The following is a 22,382-nucleotide window of genomic DNA, read 5'->3' on the forward strand; positions in this document are numbered from 1 at the left end:
ACGTCTGTGTGTATGTATTTCGAACTTTAGCAGCGATTTCCAGCTTTTGATATATTACTGAAATGTTTCAAGTGTAGTGTGGTCTGTTTCTGTGTGGGAAGCCAGAGTGCCCCGAGGAAAAGCAAACCTGTCCGGTAGTCTGACCACCAACCAAGCACTAATTCGCCGGGAACAGGGAATGAACCCAAGACGCCTTGGTTATAATCGTAAACCAACTACTGCGCTAACGGGACAACCGATGCGTCCACTCTCAAGATGTTTATCTTATAAATATTACTGTTGTAATGATCTGCGTTTTAATAGTGTTGTCGCTTTCAATACTTGTTATAACTAGATAGCACAGCCTTTAGCAAAGTGTTATTTACGCGTGTTCCTATCTGACGAGGACTAAACAGTCGGGACTCTATTTACATTTGCACCGAAAGCATGATCATTAACGGCCATATTTGTTTATTTCACTGACGTACGTAGTGTTTACAAATCGCAATTTTTAGTTGTAACTAGTCCAGATAGGTGACTCTGGTAGTTTTTATAGCAGTTTAAGGATGCCGAATTGTGATTTACGTAGGTGGGCACATGAAACGCAGGATTAAGCGAAGGTTTGTGTGCTAAAGGACATGCAAAGTTTAAGCTCGGAAGACTTGAACTATTTGCCCGACACGAACTTTAGAGCGACCGATTTGGTAAATTTCTCTCTATATTTTAGCCCTTAAACCGCGGGGCGCTATTAGTGTACGCTGAAACCACGGCTTTCTTCAAATTATTTGCGTTCTCTCCACCACGCTGCCAGCCGATAGTTATCAACATGGGCAACAGCTCTCAAAAGGGGCGACACATTTCAGGCGAAGACTCCGGCCCCTCCCTTACTGCTGACAGGTACATAGAGCAGTCCTCGTTTGAATCAGAGAACATCAATGACTTCCCTCAGCCTAGATATCAAAGGGTGAGTATTGCATGTTGATTATGTTGTATGTGTTGTTGCATGGTTCTTTGTAAAGTGTAGGTCAAACTTCATTCTTAAAGTTGAATTTCATCATTCTGGAATGACAAATAAAGTTTGATTTTTAATATATTTGCTTTTTTATTTAACATAATTAGTACAGCATTTGTTAAGATTGATTTAAAAATGTTATTTTATGAGAAGTTTGTGGTGTACATTTGTTCTGCTTGTGTAATCAATAATTGACCCCTTCCATGGCCTAGCTGTGTGGAGTGTTGATCTACAGCAGATTTGTTACAGCAAATTTGATTGGCTCGTGTGCTATCATTAACATAATTCCCTATGAAGTTCAAGGATACTGTTGTTTACGTTTTCAAAGTCAAAAATAACTTGTTAGCTTGTGAAATTAATCATGGTTATTATCTATGTTAATTGTTTTTATATTGTGGTTATGCCATATTATGGCCAAAAAGTGTGAACAAGCCTCACAGTCAAGTATAGATGAGTTTCTCAAAGTTATTGAATCCAGAAGAAGTGCGGAAATAGGATACAGAGTAATGAATAGTACTGTTATATTTACTTGTAGTGAGAAAATGATTTGTGTGCAAAATGTCAAGTGTTAGACTGATCTATGTATCTGTTAAACAGCGGTTGTAGTGTTTGCTGCTGGTAATGTTCAGTTGTTTGAATTTAGTCCTGGTGTTGTAAGGATAAAGTGTAAACAGATGACCTTGAGTCATGATTTAAAACTGAGCTTTATTTGCGCACTTAAGGCATGTAAAAATCAGCCATGACATATATTATGTTTTATACAAAATTAGATTAGTATGCATTGTAATTGTAAACATGTTTATAGTGTTGGGACAGACTAAATGAAAAATAACAAAATCCTGGCTAATTCAAAAATAAAACCTTGTTTTATGCAAATTGGCTATATAAAAGCTTTTTGTGTCTGTTTTTTAACTTTTGTATGATAGAGAAAACTCTTTTGGCTACTTCACATATTAATTATGATCTTAACTGAATGTGTATTCATAAGTGATGGCTGGATAATTTGGTTTCAATACAATATGAGCATGTTTTGTGACCATGTTTATATTTCACAACTGTATTTTCAATCTCACTAAAATTTCACAATTTATGAACACATGTATACTTCCTCAAAATGACCAGGCTATGGTTTCTTCACAAATTTTGTTTAAAAAAACCCAACCTGTTTATGCTGTAAGTTTCTTTTTGTAAGTCTTGTATTAAAAGAGTTGACCCGCAAATAAGCTCAAGGGTACAGTTGAAATCACAGGGGGTTAGAATTGTGTTTGGATGGTACAATGTATACTAAGGTGTGTTTGACCTAAACTATCATAATCCAAAGTCATATATAATAATAGTAACGTGGGTTCAACTCAAAAATTCATGTGTTGTGTTCTGAGAAAACTGGGCATAATGCATGTGCATAAAGTGTCGTCCCAGATTAGCCTGTGCAGTCTGCACAGGCTAATCAGGGAAGACACTTTCCACCTAAATTGGATTTTTGCTAAGAAGAGACTTCATTTAAACGAAAAATGTCATAAAAGCGGAAAGTGTTGTCCCTGATTAGCCTGTGCGGAATGCACAGGCTAATCTGGGACGACACTTTACTCACATGCTTAATGCCCAGTTTTCTCAGAACCCGACTCATATCTTCTGACAGCCATCAATTAGTGTTTTTTTTCACCATTTTTTGAATGGGGCCCAGTCCCTTTGGATTGGGAAAAATCCATTAGAAAAAACATCCGAAAAATCGCATTGTTGTGGCTTAAATTGGGAAATTATTGTTCCTGTCTTTTTATTAACAAATGCTTAAGAATTGAGAATAAAAGTGATGCCAATACATTTACTAAGGTGTAACTTATAGAGCTTGATGGGAAATTAACTTAATGTTGAGATTTATTTGTTTTTTATTTTTATTAATTTTTTAAGCCTTCACTTGCGAATTTTTGGATGACATTCAGGAAAAATATATACATTTTCCCAGGCCTCAAATTTGATATTAAAAACACTGTCAATAAATGTCAAATTTCAATGCCATAAAATAATTCAACTGTTAAATTTTTGTATGTGCATGTAGCTGAGGCATTGCTGTATCAATAAGTTATAATATTTAAGGTAAAACATGGAAAATTTGGACAATATAAACACTTCAAAATTGTCAATGCGTTTCACCCTTTCCCACTCAGAAGCAAAGTGATAAAATGGTTATGTGCAAACAGCATAAAACCAGAACAGCCTGAGAGTAACTCGCAGTATGTTCAGGTTTTATGCTGTTTGCTGCTCATCAGTATCTAAGGCTTGGAAATGAACGCTTTAAAAATTGAATCTAGTAAGAAAGGTCTTTATTATATTTAACTTTCTAAGGGACTACAAATGCATAAAAAAACGTATCTAAGTGGTAAAGGGTTAATCAGTTAGAAGTTTTATCACAGGAAACACTGAAATTCACATGCTTAACATGTGATTAAATAGCATATGTGGTTAGTTACATGCATGCAATCGATAAATACCCAATATTTTACCTGCTTACTATTTAATTTCATGTGATGTTTTCAACCAACCAATAAATGCAACCAATTTAAAAAAAAAAGAAATGACATTTCAACAGGAGGGAGCCAAACTTGTTAGAAGACCTTTTGCCTAAAGAATTTAAAGTAAGATGTCCCATAGGATAAGGCCAGTGTTTTTTCATCCTTTTGGGAATGTGACTGGTCCCTTTGGTTTTGGAAAATTTGCAGCGTTTTGACTAAAATTTGGAAATAAGTGTTGTTGTTGTTTTGCTAAAAAAAGTTTAAAAATTGAGAATACACCTAGCTGTTTTCAGTATGATATTTACTAAGTTGAACTTATATGGAGATGAACAAAATATTGAGATCTAAAAAAATATTACTTTTTGTGTGTGTGGAAACCTTCCATTGGGAATTTTTAGCTCCCATTCAGGGAATAATCTTGAATTTACTATCTATGGGTCCCTGAACTCGCAGATTTTAGACCAATGAGTCCCAGGCCAAAATTAATGAGTCCTACTTGAAAAAGAATGGGTCCCAAATTTTGAAAGATACCAAGTAGTGAAGAACATTTTAGTGACACTAGCTCAATAACTATATTTTGCATTAAATTTTAATAATCTCTAAAACAGTGAATTTTGAAACCAAAAAACAAATTCAGGGTTATCACTATCTTGTTTGCCTTCACATAGGCTATAAGTGTCTGTTATATGAATGTAACCTGTTACAAAATTTCAACTTGATTCAAGTTAATGATCATGTTATTGTTAACTTCCGAATTGCGAGCCTGATAATATTATTGTTAACGTCTGAATTGCAAGCCGTTGACCTACCGCTATTTAAGTTTAGAGTTGTTTGTTTTGGATCTAGCTTCAACACCTTATTTCGGAGGCATTAGTTCTGTATTATTTATGACTAAGTTACAAAAAGTTAAAGTAGGCCTTCATCCGGGGACTTTAGAAAATATCATAACACACTCTATTTAAAAGGTAGATTCTAATTGGTTCGTATTATACAGCAGCGGCTCGACTAGAGTCAATCAAAAGACTTGTTGCAGTCTTCAAGCCTCATTCGGTTAAACTCGGCGTTCATCGCTACACTTTTGACTCATACCCAAGATGGTTCGTACTTATCGTGATTCGTGTATGTGTTAACGCATTGGTTTCAGCAATGCGTCCGAGTGGACGCACATATTTCAAAACTATGCGTCTATTTCGTTATTTGTGCGTCATAGACGCGGGACGCGCATGTAGATTATTCCCTGCCCATTTAAGAAAAATATCTACTTTTTTCCATTGGGAATGGAGCTTATTACTGGACCTGATTTTGAATGAAAAAACACTGGATGCTATACCGCTGTTGTTTTGCCCAATTTGGAATAGTACTGCAACCACGCAAATTTGGAAAAATTAAAAACGCAAACCCCCTAAAATTGCAAAATCAAGAAATACAAATTTTGAGTTAAAACACTTGTTACTATTGTTATATACATGTAGACAGGGTTTTGACATTTTTATTGGTCAAAACAAACCACATTACACCATTTCTATACTGTACAAATTGGCTTCCATTCAAAGCTTCCACCATGTACATGTTTTGCCAAATCACTAAATGATATACTTTGCAGTCAGAATTTCAGAAATCCATTATTTACTTTAAAACATGCTATATCAAGGGTAATTTGAGATGTTGTTTGGCACATATTTAATTAAATAAATGATATACAATCCATTCTTTTGAAACACTTACATGAATGAAAGGTTAAACATAACATGTTCCACTCAACATGTTCCCATCTTTTAAATATATATAGTCACTGCTTTATGAAGTTAAATTATATGGGTTAGTACATGTATAACCACTGTACATGTTTATGAAGCAAAATATACTTATCTATTTAACATGATATGTATTTTTATGCCCCTGAAGGAGGGCATATAGTGATCGCACTGTCCGTCCGTCTGTCTGTCCGTCACACTTTGCATTTAGGTTTCGAAAAATGCTCATAAGTTAACTTCTTTGTCGCTTCAGATGTAACCTTCATATTTGGTATGCATATGTATATGGACAAGGCCTTTCCATACGCACACAAATTTTGACCCCTGTGACCTTGACCTTGAACTTAGGGTCCGCGTTTAGGTTTCGAAATCTGCGTTTAGGTTTCGAAAAATGCTGATAACTTCTATCAAAGTGTTTTTCAGGGGCATATGTCATCCTATGGAGACAGCTGTTATTGCTACTTGATGTGCTCAAGTCCACCTATGTTCTCCTCACACGAGTAGGGTTACTGGTAGCTGTTATGTGCTGGCATCTGAGTTCCTATTAAATCAGCCAACCTAGGAAAATTGTTAGTAGATTAGCTGACCAACAGGATATGACTGAAATAGTGGTGAAACAAGGTCACTGGTCACTTGTTGGACTCCGACTGTCTCAGGGATAAGTTGATAATGGAGTGGATAATGTGTTCATAATCATAAATTTAATCTACTTACTTAAATCCAGATCAATATTATTTTTGAATACATGTTACAGTAACTTGGTTGAATTACCTAAATTTCTTAGAAGCGGTTGAACCCTTTAGGTTGGTTACATTTAAATAAGAATATTGCACAATTTAATTTGCCTTGTTAACATTCTAGAGTCCACATACATTGTCCGATCTTCATGAAATTTGGTCAGAAGATTTGTGCCAATTATATCTTAGTTGAGTTTCACTAATGGTTTAGATTGGTTCAAAAACATGGCAGCCTGGGGGCAGGGCATTTTTACTTGTATGGCTATAGAAAAAACTTAACAACACTCTAAAAGTCAAATTTTATTGTTCAATCATCATGAAACTTGGTCAGAACATTTGTTTTAATGATATCTTGGATGACTTTGAAAATAGTTCCGGTCTGTTAAAAAAAATGAACGCCAGGAGCAGGGAAGTTATCCTAATATGGCTATAGTAAAACCTTGGCTAAAGTAATACCTTGCAAGGACTCGTAAAGTTACATTTATAGTTCACTCTTCATGAAACTTGGTCAGAACATTTAATCTTAAGATACCTTGGGCTGCACAGAATAGGTCAGTTCCTTTGTATTTCATGTGAGCGACTTTGGGCCTTTCAGGCCCTCTTGTTAAACTAAACTAAAATAGAAATTATGTACATGATGTTGCAGCCTCTAAATGATTATTTTAAGGTATAAGACTCGCTATATTTGCATCCTGTTGCTTGTAAACCAGTACTACTCAGCTATATTATGATGAACATCTGTTCAGTGGTAAAGCATCATTATAATCCTGTTCAGTGGTAAAGCATTTAAGTGTTAAAAATTAAGAAGTAAACTAAAATGTATACATATCATTCTAGAAACCATGTTGTTTGGTTCTAAGCTGGATTAAACCAGCGCTGTCTGTGAGTCAGTGTGCCCTGCTACATGTACTGAAATACAATCGCCCACACATCATGTATGGTGATGTACCTGACTGAATTGTGAAGACAATAACAGCACAGTCATGATTTATATTCTGACATTGTAATTGCTGGCTGCAGCAGTGTATTGATTGTCTGCTGATAAGGATCAACAGTGTGCACAAATACAAATTAGGTAATTAACCTAGATTTGGAAGGGGTGGGGATCATATTAAGAATTATTTAACTCAGCCTATAAGCAATATAATCTAAGTGTGGTATATTCAACTATGTTTATTGGTAAACCATAAAATCTCATATAATAATCGGCAATTTATATTTGCTGCTGGTTCTACAATTGTTGTCCAAAGCGGTGTATTGATTATTAGATGATAATGGTCTATAAACTCTGAAGGAATGCAAAACAAATATTTAGTGGGATTGGACCACATAAAAAAGGATTACACTTTGCCCAGTTAATTCCTCAATTCTTCATTTGACCCCCATGCCCACCCCCCCCACCCCCCTTCCAAAGCAAACCTCATCATTTTCCTGTAAACTGGCACCCAATTGTGTTAACAGTGCAGTGGCCCCTATCAGCAGTAATCAATACACAGGTACAGAGGAAGCAGTGCTGTATACTCTTTTTATGTCAACTGTTTGAAATGATTATCAATAAAGGTGAGATATTGTCAGAGGGCTCACGCTGAGCTCAAATTTTAGGTAGAAGTGACTTCTCCCTGGACACTGATTTAGGGAGAAGTGAGGAGACTTTAGGGAGAAGTGAAGAGACTCGGACACAAGGGTTTGCCTGTAGGGCGTTACAACACACGTATATGTATATCACATTATTCCAGTATACCACTGTAGTACACATAATTATATTTCTTTTGTGTATCTTAACAAAGTAATTATAGACACAACAGATAAATAACCATAATTTTACTAGCTATTTTTTATTGTTGCCATGCCCCATGAGAATAAAGGGCAGAGCCCCCACCCCACCCAGAACCCTCACTAATTATACTTTTTATGTCCCCCACTATAGTAGTGGGGGACATATTGTTTTTGCCCTGTCTGTTGGTCTGTCTGTTTGCGCCAACTTTAACATTTTGCAATAACTTTTGCTATATTGAAGATATCAACTTCATATTTGGCATGCATGTGTATCTCATGAAGCTGCACATTTTGAGTGGTGAAAGGTCAAGGTCAAGGTCATCCTTCAAGGTCAGAGGTCAAATATATGTGGCCCAAATCGCTTATTTTATAAATACTTTTGCAATATTGAAGAAAGCAACTTGATATTTGGCATGCATGTGCATCTCATGGAGCTGCACATTTTGAGTGGTGAAAGGTCAAGGTCATCCTTCAAGGTCAGAGGTCAAATATATTTGGCCCAAAACGCTTATTTTATGAATACTTTTGCAATATTGAAGATAGCAACTTGATATTTGGAATGCATGTGTATCTCATAGAGCTGCACATTTTGAGTGGTGAAAGGTCAAGGTCAAGGTCATCCTTCACAAGGTCAAGGTCATCCTACAAGGTCAAACATCATATAGGGGGACATTGGGTTTCACAAACACATCTTGTTAAAATATATAAGCTCAGTTGAATTATCCGAAGGGATATTAAAAAATTATAACTCTCTGATTATACTCCTTTAATTGACGTTTCGGCATAATGCCTTTATCAAAACATTGGAAATTATATGTTAACTACATTTTTACGTCTTTTGACTGCACAATTTAAATAACAAAGAAAAATGTTTTTAAACGTCAAATGACGTTGTACATGATGACGTCATAAATGGCGTTATATAAAATGGCGCCAAAAAAATGTAAAAATTCGCCAAAAATGAAATGACGTTAAACACTTACATATTGTATCTTAATCCTATGTTAAATGTGTGCTTTATATATTTAATAAATTGATATTTTACAATAAAATAATCATCATCATATGTAATTATAATCTACCTTAACTTATTATCATAAATTAAATAGGGTAAACTTATTTAATGACTCTTATTATTTCAATCCATATCTATGTATAATATTCAAATGATATTTGATTAAATAATCATATATACTTGCTATTCTATATATCATATACACATTATGGACAAGATAAATTGCATAAAGTACTATTAGTTTTACATCCATTTATGTTGATGATTAATATCAAATGTTTTTCACATATATTTTTTACAAGATAGTTTCCCGTAGCAGGACATCAAGTTGATTTTTTGTATTTAGTCCGTTTGGTGATTGCGTTTGAAACTTCTTTATAAATTCCAATTCTTTAATAAGTCTGTAAGGCTTGTTAAAATAGTTTTTCCAATTGCTATTTCTGGTGAATAAAATTAGAAATATTATAAACCACACCTTCCGTATCACTGCATTTGTATTCATCATTCTATTTTTTCTATAAAGAACTTCGAAAATAAATTATAATAGACGAAAAATACACTATCCGTAAACGACCGTCTGAAAAATTGTACTCGTTTGGCACATGAAGTAAATTGTGCATATTGTTGACTGCAGAAAATGAAAACTAATAACCTAGCAAATATGTAATAAATATACAATTAGGTTGACATATTGCTTTACAATAGCATAGTTTGTGAATAAAAATACAAATTAATTATCACATTTTAATTGCAATCGATAATCGGCAGAAAGGTGTTACATCATCGACATTGCATTACACATTAGACATTAGATCTACTTCATTATCATCCTTTAAATTTTCATTCAGATAGATAGTCGGTAGAAATGTGTAAAGTGATCAGCTCAGAAATAATTAAATTATTGCACCTTTCTGCGTTTCAAAAACTTTCCCGGAAACATCGACATAAAGCAACTGTTATTGCCCACAAAAGATCACAAGTACATGATACGATAATTCATCGCAATCAATTTAATTGATCAATTAATATGGCAACATCACCCCGGTGGATTATCTTTAACCACTTTCAAATCACTTACACATGACAGACAGTAGCAAACTTCAATTATCACCCTGCTGGCACGTGACTACATTCGAGTTGAACGCTGACTTGACGAATATCGGTAGCCGATTGGATAAGTTCGGAGGTTGGGAGAATCGGGGGCGGGGTTTTCCTCAAATTACATGTCGCTCAATTGCAACACGCTCCGGGCTGCGACAGTGTGTATTGGAAAATTGAATCAGACCTTGTCATTGAGAAAACCGGATAAAAACAAATTCCGGTCAGAGGGCGAATGAAAGTTGCTTTTTCTGGAAGTTGCTTTTTATCTAGAAATTCTTAAATTTCCGGCGAAGTTTGGCGTAAGAAAGCGACTTTGTCGCTCACGTCGCCCACTCGCGCAAGCCCTGATAGTATAGACCAATCCACTGAGTGAAAGACTCAAAGCAAAGGTGTGACATTCCTTTGCATGGGATATATTCAATTACTGCAGACAGAATCACAACATTGTGTAAAGAATGTGACCGCCTCAAGGGACCAATTCATAGGAGTCATCCAAAAATTTGAAGCACATAATTGATTTTACTAATTCCCTTGAGTCACTTGTGGAGCATTATAAGAGCCTTAGCAATCAGTCCTCCAGTGTTCTCTGTTCTGCCTGGCTTTCTTTAGCTCTCCCCACGACAGGTTACAGTTGTTCAATTCTTCCTCACAGGATGACCTTCAGATGATCTTGGGGAGGCGGAAAACTACAACGGGCGAGGCATGATCAGGGGTGATAACCCCAAAAAAGGGTTAGGGTAAGGGTTAGGATTAGGGGTCGGGTTAGGATTAGGGTTGGGTTTAGGCTAACCCAAACCCTAACCCGACCCCCAACACTAGCCCAAACCCTAACCCTAACCCTCTAAACCCCCCTTGCACAATACCATACCATGCCTCGCCCGTTGTAGTTTTCCGCCTCCCTTGATCTTGGGGCGACCGACCTATAATTGTGTTTTTTTGTGTGCTTTCTTTTCAGAGAGCACGAGCAGCCACCACTCTCAGCCAGACGGACAATCGTGAGCGGGAAACAAAGCTTCTACCTACAGTGTTCAAGTGGGAGGCTGGAGGGAAAGACGTCTATGTGTCCGGTAGCTTCAACAACTGGAAAAGCAAAATACCACTGGCAAAAAGGTAGGATTTGGTACTGGTTAGCCACAGTGTTAAAATTATAGGCATTAATAATTTTACATGTTACGGATGTTTAAGACCAGGTATATATTCAAGAAGTATGGAGACTTCTTGATATGTAAATGTATTTCACATGTAAAAGACATATTATAATATTAAGCTCAGGCTTCCTGAAAAGTCCCAAAAAGTGCCTATAAACCGGACAGGCTGATGGAAAAGTTAGCCTGTCCGGACAAAAATTCACCTGACCAAACAGCGTGAGTTTATAACTGAAGAATTAATATATATATCATCATATTTATTGCAATGTAAAGCCTGTGTATAGGTACACTCGATAAAGTTAAACAAAACACTTGCGTGTTCAAATGATTACATTGTATGATGGACAACGGCTTTAAATTCTAATCAGACTCAAAACAAAATAACATAATACGATTGGTGTTGCCATTGAAGAACTTAATCAACGACATACGTTTTTCATTTGTAGTTTTTTGTTACAACCATTGTAATTGGATAGATGGTTATATGTCGGACCATTGAAAGTTTTCGAAATAACAACATTTCAAAGGGAGAGCACTCTTAAGAATTAGTGACGCGTTAGTGTTCTTAATGACAAAAAGGCTTGAAATTCACGAAGAGAGTGATTCTAATGGGGTGTTTTCGTTCTTTTGGCAAGTATAAGACTTTTCAGTATTTAGTCATATTTTTTTTGGCCTGTCACAAGGACAGGCGATATAAGAAACTTTGCAGGACCGTAAAGACCGGCTGTCCGGCCTTTTCAGGAAGCCTGTAAGCTATGTACAACAAGAACATGTTTGTCAATCCTAATTCTTGTTTTTTGGCTGTGTAAGATAAGAAAGTTCTTTCACCTGTAATTGCTGCCAAATCTTGGCACACAAAGTGAAATAAGACCTGCATCCCATTTGAAATAGCAGTTCTCAACTGGTTAGAGAAATACACATAAAAGCTTATTTTGTGGTTTTTAGCATATTGGATTTAAGATGATGTTCACTACATGGTGATCTGCTAACTTGACAGTAAATGTAATTTTCTAACTTTCATTTATACTGATTTATACATTAAAATGTTAACTTGATATCTAGGTAAAAATCACTTGGAGAAATATCCTTCCTGTGTTACTTTCTAATGCAAGAAATCTCTATTTTGTAAATATTCTAATGAGTTTTAACCTTATTCCTAAGGCAGCTGCTCCTGTTTTGATCTTAAATATCACTTTTAAAGAACAAAATGAACCTTCAAGATAAAAAAAATACAACAAAAGCTTAATTAGTTTAAGAACTTTGATAACTGGTCATAAACTGAAGTTTGTGATATAAGAGCATTATTTTTATTCCCCCGGATCGAATGATCGGGGGTATATTGTTTTTGGCCTGTCTGTCTGTCATTGTATGTGTCTGTCTGTCATTGTATGTGTGTGTCTGTCCAAAAACTTTAACTTTTGCAATATTGAAGATAGTAACTTGATATTTGGCATGCATGTGTATCTCATAGAGCTGCACATTTTTAGTGGTGAAAGGTCAATGTCATCCTTCAAGGTCAAAGGTCAAATATATGGCTTCATAGCAGCGCAGTTGGGGGCATTGTGTTTCTGACAAACACATCTCTTGTTCATTCTGTCAGTCAGTCTGTCCGTCCGAAAACTTTAACATAGCCCATAACTTTTGCAATATTGAAGATAGCAACTTTATATTTAGCATGCATGTGTAATACATGGAACTGCACATTTTGAGTGGTGAAAGGTCAATGTCAAGGTCATCCTTAAAGGTCAAAGGTCAAATATATGGCTTAAAAGCGGCGCAGTAGTGGGCATTGTGTTTCTGACAAACACATCTCTTGTTAATTTAAATTTGGGGCCAGGGCTAGCGCTGGCCCAAAATTTCTTTGAGCCAACCTGATTTCGTTTTTCGGCGTGCGAAAAGTGGTTTTAAAATAATAATATATTCTGTCAACTTGTTCATATTTCTTTTTATGACAACAAGGGCATATCAGATATAATATAACATGCAGTTTACAATATAGAAATAATTATTATGGTACTTTTCAAAGTACAATCATAAGTTAATTTATACATGTACACTTAACAGTGGAGTAAGTTGTCCCAAATTTGAAATCCTGAAAATTAGGCCGGGGGTCTTAGAACCAGGAACCCAACAGGAATAAAGGGAAAAGCCCCCCACCCCACCCAGAGCCCTTACAAATTGTTCTTTGTTATAGTCTTTCCAATTGCAATTTCAAGTGAATACAATTCGAAATAATATGGACCACATCGTCCGTATTACCGCATGTGTATTCGTCATTCTATTTCTTCTGTAAAGAACTCCGAAAATAAATTTAAATCAGCGAAAAATTATTTATCCGAAAACGACAGTCCGAAAAAATGTACGCGTTCTGCACTTGAAATAAAATTTATATATAGTTTGATTGCAGAAAATGAAAATCAGTGACGTCTGACAATCTAGCAAATACGTTATAAATATACTATTTGATTGACATTTTTCTTAACAATAGCATTGCTTGTGGGTAAAAACAACTTAAAGGGGCCTTTTCACAGATTTTGGCATTTTTTTAACATATTCATTAAATGCTTTATATTGATAAATGTAAACATTGGATCGTAAAAGCTCCAGTAAAAAATCAAGAAAAAAATTTAAAAAAGGAAAAGAACATTGCCCGGAGCAGGTTTCGAACCAGTGACCCCTGGAGTCCTGCCAGAGTCCTGAAGTAAAAACGCTTTAGCCTACTGAGCTATTCCGCCGAGTACACATTCATGATGTATTTTATACCTTATATAAGCAATCTTCGTAGTTTCACAAAATTTAACGACAAAAACAGAACTCTCCAAATAATTCAATCGTTTCGCATTGCAACGCTTTATAATTTTTAGGTTTTAAAATCGTCAAAAGATGCATATAATGGCTATATTAGAGCATGGTTAATGTTCAGTATTACTGTTTCCTCACAAATATCATAACTAAACAAAAACTTACGAATCTGAAACAACTTTTTTCAATTTTGTCAATTTACCAAAGCGTGAAAAGATCCCTTTAATTATCACCTTTTATTTCAAACGATAACGTCGATAATCGGCAGAAAGGTGTAACAACATCATCAACATAGAACTAATTATTTAATGGTCATCATTTAATTCAGATCGATAGTCGGTAGAAAGGTCTAAAGTGATCAGCTGAGAAATTATTTATTGTTGCTCTTCTTGTCATGTGTTTATCTTTAAATACGACGTTTGCCATCGGCCGCTAAATTTTTGGCAGACGACAATATCAACTGTGTATCAAATTGTATACGCATGATTGACCCAATATTATGTGTGAGCGAACTCAATGTTGATTGGCCAGCTACCACGTGCGCTTCAATAACAATAAGGTCGAGCGATGTCTCATGTTCTGGTGCAGACCGGTTTTCGTTTATTATTCAATTTGCGAACACTTTCAATGAAACAAAGAGAAAACTATAGAAAACTAGTCTGGATTTAAATGGCGGATAATTTCAATGAAGATTTGCGAGAACTTAGCATTTTCGCAAATCAGAATTTTCTTGAGCCAAATTCTCAATATTTTCGCAAGTGGCTCAAATGGCGAACGACAGCGCGAGCCCTGGGGGCCTGTGGAAGGACCCATTCCCAATCGAAACAAGTAAATACATTTCCCAAATGGAACCTAAACCTAAGGTTTTCAAAAAAATATCTTTGTATGCCCCCAACAGGCGGCATATCAGGTTTTTTTTTGCCCGATTTTATAGCCAAAATTCGGCTATATTCCCAATCGCAAAAAGTATACTTTTTTCTCAAAATTTGCTAAAAAATTCCCAATTGGGAAAAAAAGCTAATGACATCGGCTTTTTCGATTTTTAACAAAGTGTAGTCCGATCCAGTCACGTACAGTTTTTAGACTACCGCAATTTGGATAACGTTGGCATTATTTGTGTGCCTGATATTCTCTGTGTTGTTCAGGGGCTTATTATATTTGTGATGAAATTTAAGTGTTTTGTGATTCTGCTGAATGGAAAACAAATATGTCACACAATTCGAAATATTACTTGAAAAAGATTCCTTAGCAAAAATGTGGCCAAACAAAAACTGTTAATTTTTTTAAGCAAGCATCATTACATAAACAAACATCGTCAACAATTACAAGTCCTCCCATTGAAACCCCTTCCATTGTCAATGATAGTAATTTAATAACAAGTGACTATTTTGCATCGTCATCGTTTATTTCCGAAAGCAAAGTGCTGACTGATATTCAACCTGTTGAAACTAGGGTAATAAGTTTGTGACTGAAGACTTTGTGTGAGTTTATTATGTGGAAAACTGTTGATCATGATGGTGTTTGTGGAGTTTGTGATTAAAGATGTTGAACTCTTTCATGTAGTTTTAAATCTCAATTTATTATACCCCCATTACTGGTAATGGGGGCTATACAGGAGTCACTTTGTCGGTCTGTCGGTCGGTCTGTCCCAAAATTTCATCCGATCTTCACCAAACTTGGTCACAAGTTGTATCTAGATGATGTCTAGGTCAAGTTTGAATATGGGTCATGCCAGGTCAAAAACTAGGTCACGGGGTCACTCAGTGTGTTTTAAACCGAAAGTTAGTCCGGACCATAACTATGTCATTTATCGTTAGATTTTAAAATAACTTGGTACATTTGTTCACCATCATGGGACGGTGTGTCTTGTGAAAGAAGTACGTTGATATCTCCAATGTCAAGGTCACACTTGGAGTTTAAAGGTCAAATGCTTGTCCGGGCCATAACTTTGTCATTTATGGTGAGATTTTAAAATCATTTGTAAAATTTGTTCACCACCATTAGACGGTGTGTCCCGCGAAAGAATTACGTCGATATCTCCAAGGTCAAGGTCACACTTTGAGTTCAAAGATCATAAATTAGCTTGTCCGGGCCATAACTATGTCATTCATTGTAAGATTAAAAAATCAATTGGCAATGATAGTAATTAAATAACAAGTGACTATTTTGCATCGTCATCATTGATTTCCGAAAGCAAAGAGCTGACTGATATTCAACCCGTTGAAACTAGGGAATTAAGTTTGTGACTGAAGACTTTGTGTGAGTTTATTATGTGGAAAACTGTTGATCATGATGGTGTTTGTGGAGTTTGTGATTTAAGATGTTGAACTCTTTCATGTAGTTTGAAATCCCAATTTATTATACCCCCATTACTGGTAATGGGGGCTATATAGGAGTTACTTTGTCGGTCTGTCAGTCGGTCTGTCGGTCTGTCCCGAAATTTCATCCGATCTTCACCAAACTTGGTCACAAGTTGTATCTAGATGATGTCTAGGTCAAGTTTGAATATGGGTCATGCCAGGTCAAAAACTAGGTCACGGGGTCACTTAGTGTGTTTTAAACCGAAAGTTAGTCCGGACCATAACTATGTCATTTATTGTTAGATTTTAAAATGACTTGGTACATTTGTTCACCATCATGGGACGGTGTGTCTTGTGAAAGAAGTACGTTGATATCTCCAATGTCAAGGTCACACTTGGAGTTTAAAGGTCAAATGCTTGTCCGGGCCATAACTTTGTCATTTATGGTGAGATTTTAAAATCATTTGTAAAATTTGTTCACCACCATTAGACGGTGTGTCCCGCGAAAGAATTACGTCGATATCTCCAAGGTCAAGGTCACACTTTGAGTTCAAAGATCATAAATTAGCTTGTCCGGGCCATAACTATGTCATTCATTGTAAGATTAAAAAATCAATTGGCATTGATAGTAATTTAATAACAAGTGACTATTTTGCATCGTCATCATTGATTTCCGAAAGCAAAGAGCTGACTGATATTCAACCCGTTGAAACTAGGGAAATAAGTTTGTGACTGAAGACTTTGTGTGAGTTTATTATGTGGAAAACTGTTGATCATGATGGTGTTTGTGGATTTTGTGATTTAAGATGTTGAACTCTTTCATGTAGTTTGAAATCCCAATTTATTATACCCCCATTACTGGTAATGGGGGCTATATAGGAGTTACTTTGTCGGTCTGTCAGTCGGTCTGTCGGTCTGTCCCGAAATTTCATCCGATCTTCACCAAACTTGGTCACAAGTTGTATCTAGATGATGTCTAGGTCAAGTTTGAATATGGGTCATGCCAGGTCAAAAACTAGGTCACGGGATCACTCAGTGTGTTTTAAACCGAAAGTTAGTCCGGACCATAACTATGTCATTTATCGTTAGATTTTAAAATAACTTGGTACATTTGTTCACCATCATGGGACGGTGTGTCTTGTGAAAGAAGTACGTTGATATCTCCAATGTCAAGGTCACACTTGGAGTTTAAAGGTCAAATGCTTGTCCGGGCCATAACTTTGTCATTTATGGTGAGATTTTAAAATCATTTGTAAAATTTGTTCACCACCATTAGACGGTGTGTCCCGCGAAAGAATTACGTCGATATCTCCAAGGTCAAGGTCACACTTTGAGTTCAAAGATCATAAATTAGCTTGTCCGGGCCATAACTATGTCATTCATTGTAAGATTAAAAAATCAATTGGCAATGATAGTAATTTAATAACAAGTGACTATTTTGCATCGTCATCCAGGGTTTTTTTTTAGAAAAAGGGGAAGACGCTGGACGCTGGGTAAAAGGGGAAAATAGAGCGCGAAAGAGACATATTTGGGGAAAAAATAAAAACTGTTGATTTCAATGTCTATAACTCACCTACAAACTAAATGTTTATTTTTAGAAAAAGAGGCATGTCTCTGACCTTTTTGTTCTTAAACACATGAACAAGTATGATATTAAAGTCAAAGTCCTAAATAAAGTTTCAGGGGTAGATCTAATAATGGGAAATGTTTTCAACTGGGGCCGGGGGACGATGTTAATATTGTGATTTCAATTTCATGATGAATGGGTAGATGATTTAGATCTGCTACAGTATTGGAAGGATAAGGTGCGGCAGCTGCCGATTATGTACTTTCACTTTCACAATGTTCGATGTTTATTACATGTACCTCCGAGTTCTGCTGGGTTTCAACGGTTTTTGATGATTCATTCTTAGAAAATGCGTCGACGCAATTAATATTTTCCGAGTCCGAACGTTTTATTTCGTTCGTGTATGAACGCCAATTGTGAGACTTTTTTCTGTTTTAAAGTTTATATCTTGGCTTTCACATAACCCGGATGAAAATTCGACTGGTTTTTGGTAAAAAATAAACATTTAGTTTGTAGGTGAGTTATAGACATTGAAATCAACAGTTTTTATTTTTTCCCCAAATATGTCTCTTTCGCGCTCTGGTTTTCGGTAATTAATTGACGAAACGCCATTCTCGCGCAAGACCGGAATCCAGTAAAATAGTCCCATGATTAATACGATTAGTTGCCCGGTTTCCATTACGTAATTTAAGAGCTATATTTAGAATCACTGGTATTCCCAGATTTGAGTGTTCGTCAGGAGAGAGAGAGAGAGAGCGAGATCGTTGTACACGGTACAAATTGGATAAGTGTCGACTTCCCAAAAGAAAAAAACATTTCTTTGAGGGTAAAATATTATATATTGGTGAAAAATTACATTTTTGGAGGGGAAATTGTATTTTTAGGGGAAAAATTCTGGTAGGGGAAGACGCCGAATATCGGTGTCACTTTCTTAGTAAAAAAAACCCCTGTCATCATTGATTTCCGAAAGCAAAGAGCTGACTGATATTCAACCCGTTGAAACTAGGGAAATAAGTTTGTGACTGAAGACTTTGTGTGAGTTTATTATGTGGAAAACTGTTGATCATGATGGTGTTTGTGGAGTTTGTGATTTAAGATGTTGAACTCTTTCATGTAGTTTGAAATCCCAATTTATTATACCCCCATTACTGGTAATGGGGGCTATATAGGAGTTACTTTGTCGGTCTGTCAGTCGGTCTGTCGGTCTGTCCCGAAATTTCATCCGATCTTCACCAAACTTGGTCACAAGTTGTATCTAGATGATGTCTAGGTCAAGTTTGAATATGGGTCACGCCAGGTCAAAAACTAGGTCACGGGGTCACTTAGTGTGTTTTAAACCGAAAGTTTGTCCGGACCATAACTATGTCATTTATTGTTAGATTTTAAAATGACTTGGTACATTTGTTCACCATCATGGGATGGTGTGTCATGTGAAAAAAGTACGTTGATATCTCAATTTTAAAGCATTTGTTAGCAAACCAAACAACAACACTTATTTCCAAATTTAAGTCAAACAAAATGATTTTTCCCAATCCATTCCCAAAATGATTGAAAAAACTCTGCTACTTTGGTACTGACCAACCCCTATCAAACCATATCACCAGCCCCCATTGGGGGTTTGTGTGTTTATCTAACACATAATTATTCTTGTTTTTGAATGAAACTCACTTTTTTTAAACAAAAATGTAATTTATGTTATCCAATACTTGTATGATACTGGACACTATAACACTATTTGAGCTTGGCTGTGGGAAAACTGGGCTTACGCATGTGCGTAAAGTGTTGTCTCAGAAAAGCCTGTGCAGGCCACACAGGCAAACGTGGGAAACACTAGAATTTTGTTTAAAAGAGACTGACTTTGATTTACATGTTGAGACTGCTCAAGATTATCCAGGAGGACACTTTATGCTCATGCATTTAGCCTGCTTTCCTCAGAAGGCAGCTCATTTGTGTCGTGTTCTGAGAAAACTGGGCATAATGCATGTGCCTAAAGTGCCGTCCCAGATTAGCCTGTGCAGTCCGCACAGGCTAATCAGGGACGACACTTTCCGCTTAAACTTGATTTTCGGTGAGAAGGGACTTCCTTCAAACTAAAAATACCATTAAAGCGGAAAGTGTTGTCCCTGATTAGCCTGTGCGCACTGCACAGGCTAATCTGGGACAGCACTTTTCTCACAAGCATTAAGCCCAGTTTTCTCAGAACAAGACACATTTAATCTCATTTCAATGCAGCAACCTGTTGTGACACTGAATCATTGTAAGTGTTCTTTCATTCTTCTGACTACATGTGGTTGTTTATGTAGGCAGAATGATGCAATTCATTTTTATTGACTTCAATCAATTGTATGAGCATTGTTCTCTTGTTACAATCTGTCATCACTTTGTTTACACAGTTATCACCCTTTCTGAAATTTTGAAGGAGAGGAAACTTAATCCTTTTTTTAGTCCAGTCATTTGGATTGTTAATTTTCTCTTTATTTTTGTGTTGAAATCTTTTCTTTTCATTCGGTTTTTTGATGTTGTCACTAAATGTCTGAAATTCTTTCATGATGATGATGATGATGATGATGATGATTTAAAGAATACTACTGCAGATCAATTGATACTATTATCTAAAACTGAAACCCACTAATTTTCTTTTAGCTAATCTGAGCACATTTTATCTATCGTGCAACATCAACATTAACCTTCTGAGCAGGCCACATTTACCTAATCTTTATGACACTCGGTCAGACTATTTGTCCCAATGATATCACAGCTGAGTTCAAAACTGAATGAGGTGAGGTAAAAAACTAAGTCCACAGGACTTATTCAAATAGGCCCATGAACTAAAACTGACTAGGCTTCCACTGGGGCATTTTTATTGCCGGCAGCGTATTGTTCAAATGTATTTATCCACCATTAGATTAACACTTTCAGCGCTGGAACCGAATTTTGAAAGCCTTTGCAAACAGTTTGGATCCAGATGAGACGCAACGTTCTGTGGCGTCTCATCAGGATCAAAACTGTTGGCTATTCTGATAGTATTCTTTGAAAAAAATCAAAGAAAATGCTACTTTTAGAAATTCAGAAGATGACATTTTAGCAAACGACAAATTTCCCAGCATGCAAAGGGTTTAGGAGTTCCTTTACTTATGTTTTCAGCCATGGAGATTTCTATACAATTGTTGATCTACCCGAGGGAGAACACCAGTATAAATTCTATGTTGATGGCAGTTGGATGCACAATACCAATGAGGTAAGAATAACTCTGAAGTAATATATTTACCTGTTTTACGTTCACAGAATATGCTTGTATTTTTGTATTGAAGATTAACCTATTGTTGTAGTAACATGTTGTTCTCTTATGGAAACCATATCAGGTGTTTACAGAGCACTCAGTTCTAGTCTTAGACAGAGTAGGTTGGTGTGTTTTAGCAAAAAAATCTTATGGCATTCAAAAAACAATAATTTGAATGGTCTGTCATTGCTGCTGATAGAATTGCTGCAAACATTTGCATTAGGAAAAAGTTGCGCTGTCCTGTTTTTATAACAAACAGATATGTTTTAGTCACAGCAATTTTTATGCCCCCCTTCAAAGAAGAGGGGGTATATTGTTTTGCACATGCCGGTCCGTCCACCCAATGGTTTCCGGATGATAACTCAAGAACGCTTGCGCCTAGGATCATGAAACTTCATAGGTGCATTGTTCATGACTCACAGATGACCCCTATTGAGTTTCAGGTCACTAGGTCAAAGGTCAAGGTCACAGTGACTCAAAAACAGTAAATGGTTTCCTGATGATAACTCAAGAATAATTAGGCCTAGGATCATGAAACTTCATAGGAACATTGATCTTCACTGGCAGATGACCCCTATTGATTTTCAGGTCACTATGTCAAAGGTCAAGGTCACAGTGACAAAAACCGTATTCACACAATGGCTGCCACTACAACTGACAGCCCATATGGAGGGCATGAATGTTTTACAAACAGCCCTTGTTAAAAACTATTATGTTACATGTATATGAAAATCATACTACATCTTGTATGCAGATGAATGGAATAAAAGTTGATTACTGATTTCATGACTATTTCTGTTTCCTATCTCAATTTTCTTTATTAATACAATCATGTTTATGTTAATACTCATGAATAACATTACATTGTGGTGGTATGAGCATTAAATTCTCTATAAACCCTTTCCCACTTAAAAATAAAGTGAAAATGACTAGAACCAGTAAAATGGTTTCTGGATGATAACTCAAGAACGCTTACGCCTAGGATCATGAAACTTCATTGGTACATTGATCATGACTTGCAGATGACCGCTATTGATTTTTCAGGTCACTAGGTCAAAGGTCACGGTCACGGTGACTCGAACCAGTAAAATGGTTTCCGGATGATAACTCAAGAACGCTTACGCCTAGGATCATGAAACTTCATAGGTACATTGATCAATACTCGCAGATGACCCCTATTGATTTTCAGGTCATTAGGTCAAAGGTCAAGGTCACGGTGACTTGAACCAGTAAAATGGTTTCCGGATGATAACTCAAGAAAGCTAACGCCTAGATCATGAAAATTCATAGGTACATTGATCATGACTCGCAGATGACCCCTATTAATTTTCAGGTCACTAGGTCAAAGGTCAAGATCACAGTGACTGGAACCAGTAAAATGGTTTCCGGATGATAACTAAA

At 36.2% G+C, this 22,382-nt stretch overlaps 1 protein-coding gene across 5 annotated transcripts in view; it reads left to right on the forward strand.

The window, feature by feature from the left end:
• Window positions 1-339: 339 nt before the first annotated feature.
• LOC127872753 (5'-AMP-activated protein kinase subunit beta-2-like) overlaps window positions 340-22,382 on the forward strand; it is a 59,932-nt gene continuing 37,889 nt past the window's right edge. The window contains exons 1-3 of one of the 5 annotated variants that reach the window (XM_052416133.1): window positions 340-943; window positions 10,840-10,994; window positions 20,846-20,939. In XM_052416133.1, coding sequence (XP_052272093.1) covers window positions 806-943; window positions 10,840-10,994; window positions 20,846-20,939 — 387 coding nt within the window. In that variant the 5' untranslated portion in view covers window positions 340-805. Of the gene's footprint in view, window positions 944-1,084; window positions 1,495-10,839; window positions 10,995-20,845; window positions 20,940-22,382 lie in introns of those variants that run through there. The other 4 variants (XM_052416136.1, XM_052416132.1, XM_052416135.1 and 1 more) reach the window with 4 other exon arrangements.

This window comes from Dreissena polymorpha, chromosome 3, assembly GCF_020536995.1.
Source record: "Dreissena polymorpha isolate Duluth1 chromosome 3, UMN_Dpol_1.0, whole genome shotgun sequence".
NCBI lineage: Eukaryota > Metazoa > Mollusca > Bivalvia > Myida > Dreissenidae > Dreissena > Dreissena polymorpha.